Source organism: Solanum pennellii, chromosome 1 (genome assembly GCF_001406875.1).
Source record: "Solanum pennellii chromosome 1, SPENNV200".
Taxonomy (NCBI): domain Eukaryota; kingdom Viridiplantae; phylum Streptophyta; class Magnoliopsida; order Solanales; family Solanaceae; genus Solanum; species Solanum pennellii.
In genome coordinates this window covers 32,276,787-32,290,515 of record NC_028637.1, presented here as the reverse complement: position 1 = coordinate 32,290,515, position 13,729 = coordinate 32,276,787, and the positions used below count along the sequence as shown (strand labels likewise).

The 13,729-nt window shown below is 34.3% G+C and overlaps 2 protein-coding genes across 2 annotated transcripts in view; both read right to left on the bottom strand.

Annotated features, from left to right (window-relative positions):
- Nucleotides 1-241: 241 nt before the first annotated feature.
- On the bottom strand, nucleotides 242-1,516 carry LOC107019696. The gene is made up of 2 exons (XM_015220090.2): nucleotides 1,475-1,516; nucleotides 242-980 (listed from the first exon to the last, which is right to left on the bottom strand). Exon 2 carries the CDS (start codon nucleotides 978-980, stop codon nucleotides 261-263), a length of 720 nt encoding a protein of 239 aa, XP_015075576.1. The 5' UTR covers nucleotides 1,475-1,516; the 3' UTR covers nucleotides 242-260.
- Nucleotides 1,517-13,584: 12,068 nt separating this feature from the next.
- Nucleotides 13,585-13,729, bottom strand: part of LOC107019686 — an 8,046-nt gene continuing 7,901 nt past the window's right edge. The window contains exon 3 of the mRNA XM_027915103.1: nucleotides 13,585-13,631. Within this exon, the coding sequence (XP_027770904.1) occupies nucleotides 13,591-13,631 (41 nt within the window). The 3' untranslated portion in view covers nucleotides 13,585-13,590. The remainder of the gene's footprint in view (nucleotides 13,632-13,729) is intronic.

The window sequence follows — 13,729 nt, the reverse complement described above, 5'->3', positions numbered from 1 at the left end:
CTCACAATGGACTGAAAAGAAGCCCCCTCCCTAGATGCCCGAAACACAGCTGACCTAATAGAGAAAGTCAATCCCCTCACAAATCTGTGGATCCTCTCTGTCTCATTTGGGATAATGGCCAACGCATGCCTAGACAATTGGCAAAAACGCGCCTCATACTCTGTAACCGATAAACCATCCTGTCTCAGACTCTCAAACCTCAAGCGACTCTCCTCTCTGACGCTCCAAGGGATAAAATGATCTTGGAATGCACTAGCAAACTACTCCCAAGTCACTGGAGGAGATCCAACTGGCAAAACCCCCGAATAAGTCCTCCACCAGTCTCTCGCTGGTCCACGAAGCTGGAGTGTAGCATATCGAACCCCATGTGACTCAGCTAATCCAACCACCTCTAGTAACTCTCGGCAGGTAGTTAGAAACTCATGAGCGTCCTCGCTCTTCCCACCCTGAAACTGAGGTGGGTCCATCTTTCGAAATCTCTCATACCTACGCTGCTCATCCTCTGTCAGAACAACCATCGATGCAACTTGACCCCCAACTGCTGGTGCAACATCATTATGAACTGCGGGATCTACTGGTAGTTGCCCCACCGCATCCTGAACAACTGGAGCTTGTTGCTGCTCTTGGGTCTGAGCCCCCTCTCTAGTACGAGAGTCATGTGGTGTGGTAGTTGCACCACCACCCTGAGAAAATCCCTCTAACACACTTAACACCCTCAATAGCGTATCCTGAAGCAAAGGTGTGACTACGGGATCTGGAGGAACCTGGTCCTCTCTGTCATCAATCTGAGGTTCGGTAGAGACCTCTCTAGCACGACCTCTCACTGGTGCTGCTCCACGTCCACGACCTCTGGCTACTGTCGCACTACTAGCACGACCTCTAGCTCGAGATCTACCCCTACCTCTAGCTGGGGCCTCAACAACTGCCTCGGGAAGTGCCTCCCCTCTACCACCAGTAACATTAGTTCTAGTTCTCGTCATCTGTCAAAAGAGTATACAACAACTCAGTACTAAAGAAGGTGACTACGCACGATGAGAAAGAATGAACAAAAAGAAGTTTTCCTAGTAATCCTTGTAGCCTCTCAAAGATAAGTACAGACGTCTCCGTACTGATCCTTGAGACTCTACGTAGACTCGGCTTGTATACACGTGAGACCTATGAACCTGGGGCTCTGATACCATTTTGTCACGACCCAAAAATGGGTGTGATGGCACTCGTCTTATCCCACCAAGACAAGTCAGCCTAAAACCCAATATCTAACAAAGTGCGGAAGTAAATGACAATCCAACAACAATTCCTATTATGAAACCAAGTCATATTAATCCAATCCCCAAAATCAGGTTGTCACGTGCACAAGCCTCTAATGTAAATATTAGAATTGAAATAAAATAGAAGTCTAAATGAAGTTGTCTTTCAAGTAAAAACAAAGTCATAAACTGGAGTAGGAAAGTTCGCTGAGATGACAAGCAGCTACCTCACAATCCTCCACAAGATGCCTCGGAAACGAAAAGAATGACAGGTATCACGAAGATCCAGGCTCGTATCCTACAAAAATTTGTAGAAGCAAGGGGTGAGTACCAAACCACGCGGTACCCAACAAGCAAACCTCTAAACACAAGTTAAGTGAACAAAATACGGGTACTCCTTACGCCCTATCTAAACCTCCACGCTACAACCTAACAGTTTACAAAACACACCACTCAATAACCACACTCTATCAGTTTACACATTCTCAATAACAACTCAATATTCAACAGTCACAAGCTTCACAGAGAAACAATCACAAAATCAGCAAAACACATGTTCAAGTTCATCAATAATAAAATGTGCAATGCCATGAGATGCAATGTCAAATATCATGATGCATGTCTTTCTTAACGATACACACCCGTTGTCTCTCAGTCCGGGACCCATGGGGGACATATCTGTCCATCCATCTATCGCGGCGCACGACACGGCCTTCGATAAAATAGTAACCTTCACGGCGCGCGATACGTCCCTCGAAATATAATATCCATCGCGGCGCGCGATACGACCCTCGAAAATAGTACATCATCCTCTTACCACAACCATGTCTCAGATACAATGCAAATGACATGCTCAAATGAAAAGGAGGAGATAACCATTTGATAACAAAGCACAATTTACAACAAGAAATACAACACCAACAAATAAACACCAAGTCTCCAAATCATTCACAACATCACACAAGGAAATACACGAATTTCGTACGCTTAACAAGAGCTTAGAAATCCACTTGCCTTAATCAATCAAGAATTACTCCAAAACTTGATCCTTCCCCTTTCGTTGAACTCCCTACTCAAAGCAATCTATTCAAATAAATGATCATAATAAGATTTCAAAATTAACAACACCCTATTATGATCCCTAGGTTAACTTCAAGATTGAACCTATGCCCACAAGGACATAACAGAAATTTTTATTAAAACTATTTTCTCATATCAAAGATCCCAAATTCATAACACGTACAAAAATTATATGAGCAAATTGTTTGACCATAGCATTGAAAACATACAGACGTTAAGCATGGGGATTTCCAAATCATAGCTTTAACCCATTTAATAAGGAATGTATAATTTATTATTAAAAAAAATAGTCACAAGTAAGATGAACGAATCTGCCATGGATTTTCTCAAAATTATAAAATATCTACATCCCTTAGTATATAGAAATTATTATAATACAATTAAATATTAAAGTACCTACCACAAGATCCTATAGTGTCTAGCTCTAAAACAAATCCAACATTGTCATCCAATATGCTTAAAGTATGAATGGCATAACCAATCAACAATCATACTAACAGTAAATTAATATAATAATAATAACTAATATATATGCATAACAATATGTCCTTACTTCATGATAAAATAATAATTTAACATGTAACCTAGAAATTGAAACTAAGTGGAGAAAATTAATGTAGCAGGCATATAGAAAATGGGAAATTAGCTACCTGCAAACCCTTCGGCCGCCTCTAGCCTTCGACCTTTTCTTCCTTTTCTTATTTCTTCTTCTTTTTTTTTTAATTAATTATGTACTAAAAGTTATAGGTTTTACCCACATATTTTATTAAATATAGTCTAAATGGTATAGGGTCTTAAATAAATTATCACTTTAGCCCATAAACTATCGATTAATTAACTTAAGTTAAATATATATTCAAAATTCTAAAGAGGAGCTTTTGGGTCATTACAAAAATATAGAGTAGCATTTTTCATGGGTAATCATACATCCTTGTTAATATCAATTTTCTCTTCCTATGTAATCGGAGGTCAAATGTATTGTATAACCTTTGAGACATCTAGATTGACCTGTCATGTCACTTGCATAAGGACCATATGTTAATTTTACTAACTAATATACTTTTAACCTACAAGTATGTTTTGTGTCTGCTCAATTGCATTAGTGGTAGCTATTGTTGTAGCAATACGTGCAAGAAACCTTCTAGAGCATAAGGATCGTGGACAGTATATGGATAACATATTTCCACTCTACAGGTGAACTAAACCATCAGTCTTAAAAGCCATATAAATTCTTTCCCTTTGTCTGTCTACAAGCCAGACCATATCTTAAGCAATACTTACAAGCAATAAGCTCTATCTTTGCAGCCTATTCTAATACATTGTCCTTACCCATTCATGTAATTTATTTTAATATGATATATCTTGAATGAGTTGCCTAACATTTTGCATGACTTATCATAGACTCAGTCAAGTCGATTTTCTTAATTTTTATGCTAAGCAAACAAGCTCAACTACAATGTGGAGTTTGTATTCTTCTTTTCTAAATCTTCCTTTCGGGCAGATCAATCTAAGCACTGTTGACAAGCTACAAATGATTCAAACTAAGGAACCTCTCATGAACCCACCCTTTCCCTGTCCTATTAATTGTTTTAAAATATTAGTTATGTCTCGCCCTGCACTTCCCCGTTTATGTATTGCCCTGCCCTCCCCGTTAAACCTTTATTATCCCCTTCCCTTAATCTTCACCATTTCCATCCTTAACAAACTAACATTATTTATTACTAGAAAATTATAAAGAAAAAAAATTACACCAACACATTTTTCTGGCGCAAAAGAAGCTACTGGGGGTGGGGGGTGGGGGTAAGGGAGGGAGAGAAAAAGAGATACCTTTCAATGAAGCGAATCAGGTCAACAACCACTAGTAAAAAAAAACAAAAAAAAATTCCCCAATGTAAAATAAAACATAGATCAGTTTGGAATTTACTTCGCGAAAAAGAAAGAATTAAATTAGTGTTGATATACGATATCAACACTAAGCACGTTGCTGTAGAATTGGAGGTTGTTAGATTAAAGTTACACTTGGTTATAAATGCAAGAGAGTAACTACATTCAGTAAATATGTTTCTCGTAAGATTGGTGTCATGAGGCAGACTCTTAAAGCAGAAAGAGAAGGCAGACTAAAACAAACTTATATCTTTGTTATCTCCAAAAGAAATGAATGTTGCTTTATTTCCGTGCTTAGTTATCCTATTATGCATTCTAGCAGTAACAAACAGGTCTTTAGAAACTTCTCACACGCTGAAAATTAGAGGTTTCCATGTCTCGAAACATCTTTCTAGTGCACTAGAAACAAACTGTAGTAGTTTTATTATAGACATTAGTGGTGACACTAGTAATTTTGAGTTAGCAACAACCAAGGATGTTATACTAGATGTTGAGTAAAATCATAGAGGAAAGGGGGAAAATGGGGGTGGATGTATTGCTCGTTAGCCACGCACTCAAACACTACTCAAAATCATTAGGTTGTAATGCTAGCAACCCTCTATCTCAAATGTGTCAGTTTTCTTCAAGTTCTCTAGAGAAGAAAACTTGAACCTCAAACACTACATAAGTCATTGAATCTTTTCTTAAAAAACCCTATTTTCAGTACACCCAAACTTCTAAGCTCCTATTTTCAAAACATTTCAACATTTCTTCCCCAAAATAGGAACATCACGAAACCCCATTTTCCCAAAACTGGAACCTCAAACATTGCACATAAATCGGGTTTGATTTTGCACAACAACTATTGTCTCCAAAATAAAATACAATACTAAACTAAACAATTAATTGATTGAACTCAAAGAATACTTACTTGTTTTTGGAAGTTTTACTTTAAACTTTGAAGGCAGATAGAGCTACTTAAGAAGGAGGAAAAAAGAGAGTTAAAAAGACAATTCATCGATTCGAGTTGGAGAGATGAAGAAGGATATGCTCAATTCATCGATCAAAGATGGAGAGGTTGAGATCTCATATCTCAGATAAGAGTTCCATTGGCGAGGTTGAGATACCACTTTCTTCAGATACAAGTGCAAATGATGAAATGAAATTTTGCCTAGAATTCATAACGTAAATAAATTTTGCAACAAACTTACAAACGGATTTGCTACCAAATAAAGATATTTGTATAGATTAAATTCTAGCGACAGATTTTTTCTCCACTATAAAAAATAATTTTTTAAAAATATGTATTTAAAAGTTTAGTGACAAATTTTACATTACTTCTTCTATCGCGAAATATTAATTAAATTTGTAACAAATAATTTCTTGCTAAATCCGCAGGAAATTTTGGGCGCCAAACTTTGCTTTGATATTTAGTGACGTAAAAAATATTCCGTCACTATATCATAACTCAAAAAAAAATTTTATTATAGCAACAAAATGGTAATTTCGTTGCTAATCTATCGTTATTTAGTGATGTAATATAATTCGTCGCTAAAACGCTATTTCTGGACAGAGTGGAAAAGATTCAAAGAAAAAGTAGCGGGCCTACTGAGTTTGGGTGAGTATCATTATTGATGGATTGATTGCTGCTGGTGTTGCCATTCTATTTATTTGAAGATTATATTTTATTGGTGAAACTATGCTTGGAGATGCGTTGTTGCCTTTAGTATGTCCTCTCATTGTGGAAGAGTTGAAGTAAACTTCATTGTGTTTCAAGTGAGTGCAAAATTGCATTTCAGGATATATCTGTGGTGGAACTTTATTTGTTAGTGTGCTCACAGGAGACCGACTATTGTTTCTCTTGTCAACTTGGGTGTTCTGCATGAGCAGATTGCTAAGTTTGGTTCATTGTATCGGGGTTCCTCCAAGGCATCGCATACATTGCATCGAAATGAAATCAACCTCTAGTGTTTAAAAAAACGACTAAGATCATCCAAATCCTAGTGTCAAAAAAACAGTCGTGGGAATATACATAATTTATTTCTCCTTTTTACCTACCAAGCAATGATTTTGCGCTGAAGATATCCATTTTGCGATTATCTTATTGGGTAATAATCTGGATCTGGAGCACAATGCCTTTAAACAGATTCAACAAATTAATGCATGGAGCAACTCTCTTTCTCTCTTCCTTACACACAAATGAAAAATAGTAAAACGGAACAGATTGTATAGGTTGAAGGTTCAAATCCTTTCAAGTGTTGTTTGTTCATTTTATGTTCTAATAGGGTTAATTATAACAAGTAAATTACGAGTTGTAACTTCTAAAGGAAAAGCTTTTTTGTTCTAGTACCATCAATTACAAGACAATGCTAGAGGTTCTCTCTTTTCAAATTATAAGGCCTTGAAGCTTGAATAGGTTCAAACTTAATTTGGAAAACTATTCATGACACTATTCATGTTTTAGGAAATACTCTAGTACCTAACAATATTCTCTTGCACATGTTTCATAAGAAAACGATGTTTTTTTTAATATAGGTTCCGTGTATTTCAGGTGTTAGTCTAATTGATATGGATCTGTAAGGATTCTTCAACAGGTTAGTCCATTGACACTTACAAGACCTCATATTTCACTCCATTTAATGCACTCTAATCTTTCTCATGTGGAATCTTGCTTATGTTCTTAGGCTTTCAGAGACAAACCTAATAATCCTTGTTATCTAATTCGAAATATGTCTATTTCAATCACATAGGATGCCTCTCTCTTATATTTCATTTCAAAATTATTAGATAAATATCTCTTGGTATAATGCAACAAACCAAGATCATTAGTAGCAAGCAAGATGTCATCAACATACAGGAATAAGATAATAAACTTACTCCCACTAACATTCAGATATATATTTCGATCAATAATGTTTTCGTTAAATCTAAAAGTTGCAATAGTTTCATTAAACTTAAGATACCATTGTCGAGAAGCTTGTTTAAGTCCATATAATGACTTGTTAAGTTTACACACCATGTGTTCCTTAACTTTACAAGAGAACCCTTTAGGTTGATTCATATAAACTTCTTCCTCCAAATTTCCATTTAGAAAGACTGTTTTCACATCCATTTGATGTAGCTCTAAGTCATAATGAGCTACTAAAGCCATTATAATTCTGAGTGAATCTTTTCTAGAAACAAGTGAAAATATTTCTTTATAGTCGATGTCATTCTTTTGAGTGAAACCTTTTGCAACAAGTCTGGCTTTGTGACGTTCGATGTTGCCAGTTGAGTAACATTTGGTCTTAAAGACCAATTTACACCCAACTATTTTGCAACCTTCTGGTAATTCAACAAGGTCTCATACTTCATTTTGTTCCATAGATTTCAACTCATCTTTCATAGCATTTATCCATCTATCAGAATTATTACTTTAAATAGATTGAGAAAATGAAACTGGATCATTATCAATTCCCAAGTCAATTTCTGAATCGTGTAAATATGCATAATAGTCATCAGAAATAGCAGGTCTCTTTTGGCTTTGAGATTTTCTTAATGCTACTTCTTGTGGTACATCTATTGCAGGTTCATTAATTATTGCTTCATTGAGATTAATAGGAGCATCAATTTATTGTTCTTGTTGATTGTTAGGTTGTGCAACAACTTTAGGAACAACATCTTTAAAAGAAGTAAAAGGTAGAGAAACCCTCACCCTAACTTCTTTAATTTTTACTTTACGTGGTTCTTCACTCCCACTAACTTCACCATTCTCAATGAATCTAGCATTTCAAGTTTCAACTATTCTTGTACTGTGATTAGGACAGTAAAATCTATACCCTTTTTATTTTTCTGGATAACAAATGAAGAAACCACTTATTGTTCTTGAATTCAGTTTCTTTTCTTGTGGGTTATAAACTCTAACTTCTGTCGGGCAACCCCAAACATGGAGGTGCCTTACACTAGGTTTCCTATCAGTCCATAGTTCAAAAGGAGCCTTTGGGACTACTTTACTAGGAACAATATTAGTAAGTAAACAGCACACCTTAAATCATACATCCACAATGAAAGAGGAATAGATGAATTACTTAACATACTCCTAACCATATCCATTAATATACGATTACGCCTTTCTGCTACACCATTTTGTTGTGGTGTTCCAGACATTGTTTATTGAGCACATATGCCATGTTTTTCGAGTAATTTAGCAAATGGACCTGGGTGTTATCCATTTTCATCATATCTTCCATAATATTCACCACGTCTATCTGACCTGATTATTTTCACCTTTTATCTAGTTGTCTTTCAACCTCAATAATAAAGACCTCTAAATCATTTATCGCTTGAGATTTTTCATGCAACAAATAAACATACCCATAACATGAAAAATTGTCAATAAAAGTGATAAAATATTTTTCTTTACTGACAGATATAATATCAAAAGTACCACATATATCAGTGTGTATAATTTTAAGAAGTTGTGTTCTTCTTGTGGCTCCTTTCTTTGTGTGTCTTGTTTGTTTTCATTTAATACAACCAACAGAAATGTTAAGTTTTTTAAAATCCAAATTTAGAAGAATTTCATTCTTAATTAATCTTTCCAATCTTTCTTTGGATATGTGACCTAAACGTTTGTGCGACAAGAAAGCATATTGTTCATTCATCAAACTTCGTTTGGTTCCAATATTATGATGCAGAGTTAAGAGTGTTTTGACAAATAGAATATCAAGATTCAGTTTGTGTAAGTTATCACAAAGCTTACCAGTATCAATTAGATAATTATCTTTAAACAAACTAAAACATCCATTATCGAAATTAAAAGAGTATCCGGTCTTATCCAACTTAGACAAAGAAACGAAAATTCTCGAAAGAGAAGGTACATAACAAGTTTCAAGTAAATCAAAGTGGTTCCCAGTATCAAGGATCAAACAGTAAGTTCGTATAGCTTTAACATAAGCCTTCACTCTACTCCCCATATACACATATCTTTCATTCAGGTTTATGGTTTTTGTTGTAAGGAATCCCTACATCGTATTAGAAACATGATAACAGTACAATCAGAGTCAATCCACCAAGTATTATAAGGAACTTCAGTTAAATTTTAATTCGAGACATGTAAAAGCACTAGGCTTACCTTTTTTCTCAAGCCATGCCTTAAATTTCAGGCAATCTTTTTGAAAGTGTCTAGATTTTTCACAGAAACGACACTTATCATTCTTATGTTCCTTCTTATGTACTTGAGAGGATGACTCATTAACATTATGGTGCCTCTCTTTTCCTTTAGCATGTTTCTTTCCTTTCTTTCCAAGTCCTTAATGACTTACAAGGTTAATGAAGTGGGTTCCTTGATTATTGAGCCTTACTTCCTCCTGAACCAACATTCCGTACAATTCATGCACGTTCTATTTGTTTTTCATGGTGTTGTAGTTCATTTGGAAAATCCCATACTCAGACTATAATGAGTTGATAATGAATTGTACAAGGAAATTTTGTTCCACTTCCATTCCTAAAGACTTGAGTCGTGCTGCTACGTTTTTCATTTCGATGACATGCTCATGCATGGCACGTGACCCATCAAACTTCATGGTGGTCAAAGTGCCCATTAGTGTCCCAACAAGAGACTTATCAGCAGTTTGAGAGTATTCTTCCACAAATTTCAAAAATTCTTTTGCATTTTCCGTTTTGGAAAGGGTAGTCTTAATGTTGCTCGCAATATTCATTCCCATAAACGTTATGCCTAATATGTTAGATCGATCCCGATTCTTATAATGAGACCTTTATTCAGTACTGCTAGTTTCAGTAATAGCAGTTAGCTTCTCAGTGTAAAGTGCAACATCAATATCTAAAACTCCGAGATGAAATTTGATATGTTCGCACCAATCTGAGAAGTTAAGATCGTTAAAGGTCGTAACAGAGGCAGAGTGCGAATGAAGATCAAATGCTGCAAATATAATATACTCATTTGATAATACTTTGAGTGATGAATTTTAACCTGCTATTAAATTAAAAAATTGTTTATAAATTCTTATATGTATATTGACGTCCTCCTTTGGGCGAAAAATCAAAATACAACTTTAGACATTATGATGATTAGATGTGAATTTAACGTAATTCAATAATTTTAATTACTTATGATCCTTCTTTTTCAATGGCTTCTCTCACCGTGTCGTATCTCGTGTCCTTCATGTCTTCTGTGCCTTTCATTATTATTCAAAAATTAATAGATTACTGTGTCAAATTACGTCTCTCCTCATTCATACCGGGAACATCTACTGCTACTCCACAAGGGCAGCGACAACGACAATGCAATGGGTTAAGTTGGAGAACATCTAAAATCCAAAAAATTGTTTCGTAAAGATGACGACAGTGGAACCTCCAAATTTATCCCTTTACGAGTTTCTAAGCATCGTTGTGCGTTAAGTTGGAGATTTCATCTCCGAGCTAGACTACTTTCTCCAGTACTTTGACAATGGCAAAAGGGCGAACGCAAGATGCCCGGCGATGGTGGAGGTTGGGAATGCGAATGGGGAGTTTTAGGTTTTTAGTGGGGGAAGAAAGTTGAAGCTTTTCATTAAAAAACATATGGAGGGTTGAACTCGTTTAGGCTTGTCATGATAATTTGCTATAAGATGAAATCCTTTGCCTTATCATTTGTTATGTTATCTGGGTGGATTTTAGAATTAATTTGGGTGAGTCTTTAAATTATGGATTGAAATTGAATAAATTTCGGGTAGGTGTTTTTGATTGAGACACGTGTCTCGCTATTATTAGATATGGTATATACGCTTTAAAATTTTGATGGTAGGGGCATCAATTTTCAAAAAGTATGATGAAGGGTATCTACATAGCATTTATTATAGTCTGGGTATATTTGTCCTTTTTTCCTTAGATGTATTATTATTATGGTCAAATTAATTTAACTGTCACTAATTCTATTGTAAACTATATCATATACGACCTAATTATTTTTGTAAATACAAAAACAAAATAACAATAATAAAATAGTTTTAAATTATAATACAACCACAAAAAATTTAGTTTTAGTTTTTTCTTTACACTAAGGAATGAAAGAAAAAAATTAAATAAGAATAAGAAATTTAAATAATGATAATCAAAGACGTCAAAAAATAATTGATGTATCTAAAAGATCAAAATATACCTTGAACTTTGCTAGAAGGATCATATATACCCTACATTAACTTTTTTAAAATTAAAAGACAGAAATATAAATAAAACTAATTTATTCACTTCCATTAAATGAAGGGTATATGTGAGCTCATTTGTAACTGTAGGGGTATACATGAGTCTTTTGTATAACGGTAAGGGTATATCCAAATTACTTTAATAACGAAGGACGTATCAACTCAAAATGATAAATTGGGGGATATATCAGATCATTTCCCCTAAATTTTTTGTCTGTTTTCTAATATCTACAAAAGTTTAAATAGTAATCTAAAGTTTTTGGCATAAGATTTTTTTGTTTACTCAAAATTTTCAGTTGGAGTATTTATATTGATCCACAATACCTAATCAATATGTAACTTTAACTCACAAATACATCTATCTTGTGAGTAAGCTTGACGCCTTAGCTATAACACTAGTCACATGTCTCCGTGCTAGCGCAGACTCAATATCAATTATTTTTTGTCTCATCTTAGATGACATAAATAGAATTTAGATAGTCAATTACATCGACATTATGTATTTTAAGTTATTAATTATTGTAATTTATAATATTTTTACATAATTTTTAAATAATATATATTACTTCTCTTGTCCCAATGCATAGAACAAATCGAATTTCAAGAGTTAATTAAATGTTATTAATTATTGAGATTTACAATACTTTCTAAGTAGTTCCCAAATTAAATATTATGAGTACATGTTAATTCTTTTTATTATTATAATTTATGGTACTTTTTATGTGAAATTTTAATAATTTATGTTACTTCTCTTATCCCAATGTATGTAACACAAATAGAATTTCAAGAGTCAGTCAAATGTTATTAATTATTGAGATTTACAATACTTTCTACGTAGTTTGCAATTTAAATCATGCATGTTACTTCTTTTATGAATCAATTAATTTTTTTTATATTTTTTATAATTATTTTAAGTTGGTAATTATCATGATTTTATAGTATATATTATATAATTTTTAAATATTTAAAAATTAAAAAACAAGACAAACAAATTAAAATGAAAAATCATCAAAAAAAGAAAAATAGTGCAGCTGGGAGGCAGGCATGTCGATCATGACCTACCTGGTTATGTTAAATTCTTGTTTTAGGAATATCCATGTTTAGTCATGTCTTTGCCAATCTGTGATTTAGTATTTTAATTATAAATCATAGATATTAGTGTACTATAATTGGAGTATTTATCTGGTGTTACGTGATAGTTCAAAATGAATAAGGTTTTTATGATGCATGTCCAAGTTTTCACAATACTTAGGTCTGTGGGGTTTATTAGAAAAGAGATAAGATTAGAAATGAAGATATACAAAGCAAGGTGGGAGTGACCTTTTGGGATGGATAAGATACGTGAACTGACATTGAAAAGATCGGACATGTGAAACGGAGCAGCACAAATACACTAGTGAGTAGGTGCAAGAGGTTTATAGTGATAAATTTAAGGAGATGTGAATCACGATTGCAGCTAGCGGAACCTGAATGGTCAGTCTGTTTTTGCTACTGCAATACTATGTTTTCAAGTTTAAAGAAGAAAAATGGACTAGTCATATCATTCTTCTGTTCAATGTGGAAGGACATACGACCTGAAGTCGCATCATCATGCATGTCATGAAATAAGGAGATTTTATTCGTCGCATATTTAAAGTTGGTGTTGAGATTTAAAAGGTGTGAATAAAAATTTCGTTCAAATTTCTCTACTGGTTTTAGTTTTCTAGTTTTGAAAATACTCTTTAAACTTTGTTGTTTCTTATTAAGTTCTTCAAAGTTTTTGTTCTAAGTATCATAAAATACATGATAAACAACAGCCCGTACTTTATATTTGTGTTAAATTCTTATATATATATATATATATATATATATATATATATATACATGTCACGACCCAAATTTGCAAGTCGTGATGGCACCTATGTTCCCACCCAATAGGTAAGCCAAGCAAACATATTAACCCAACTAAACCAATATATGAGTAAAAAGACTAACACTTAGCAAGAATCTCCAACATTGAGTTCCTTATAAGTACGAAATGCGGAAGCTAAAATATATCACCCCAAGAATTTGTGTCTTAAATACAAGAGCTTCTAAAATTCGATGCAAGTCTGAAACTAAATGACAAATCTAACATAAGGGATATCCTGTTTGAATACTAATAACAGAATAAAAAAAAGATAGAGGGAGGAGTGGGCCACGGAACAGCCAAGCAGCTCACCACAACTCCAAGCTCGGACTCAATTTGCTCCACGAGATGTGCTTCTACTCGGAATCGAATCTGCACCACAAAGAGTGCAACAAGCGTAGTATGAGTACGAAACCACGTGTACCCAGTATGTCTCATTGACCGACAACGAAGAAGTAGTGACGGGAGTT

Excerpts from the sequence above, each read along its gene's own strand:
- LOC107019696 (XM_015220090.2), bottom strand. The coding sequence starts at position 980 with ATGACGAGAACTAGAACTAATGTTACTGGTGGTAGAGGGGAGGCACTT.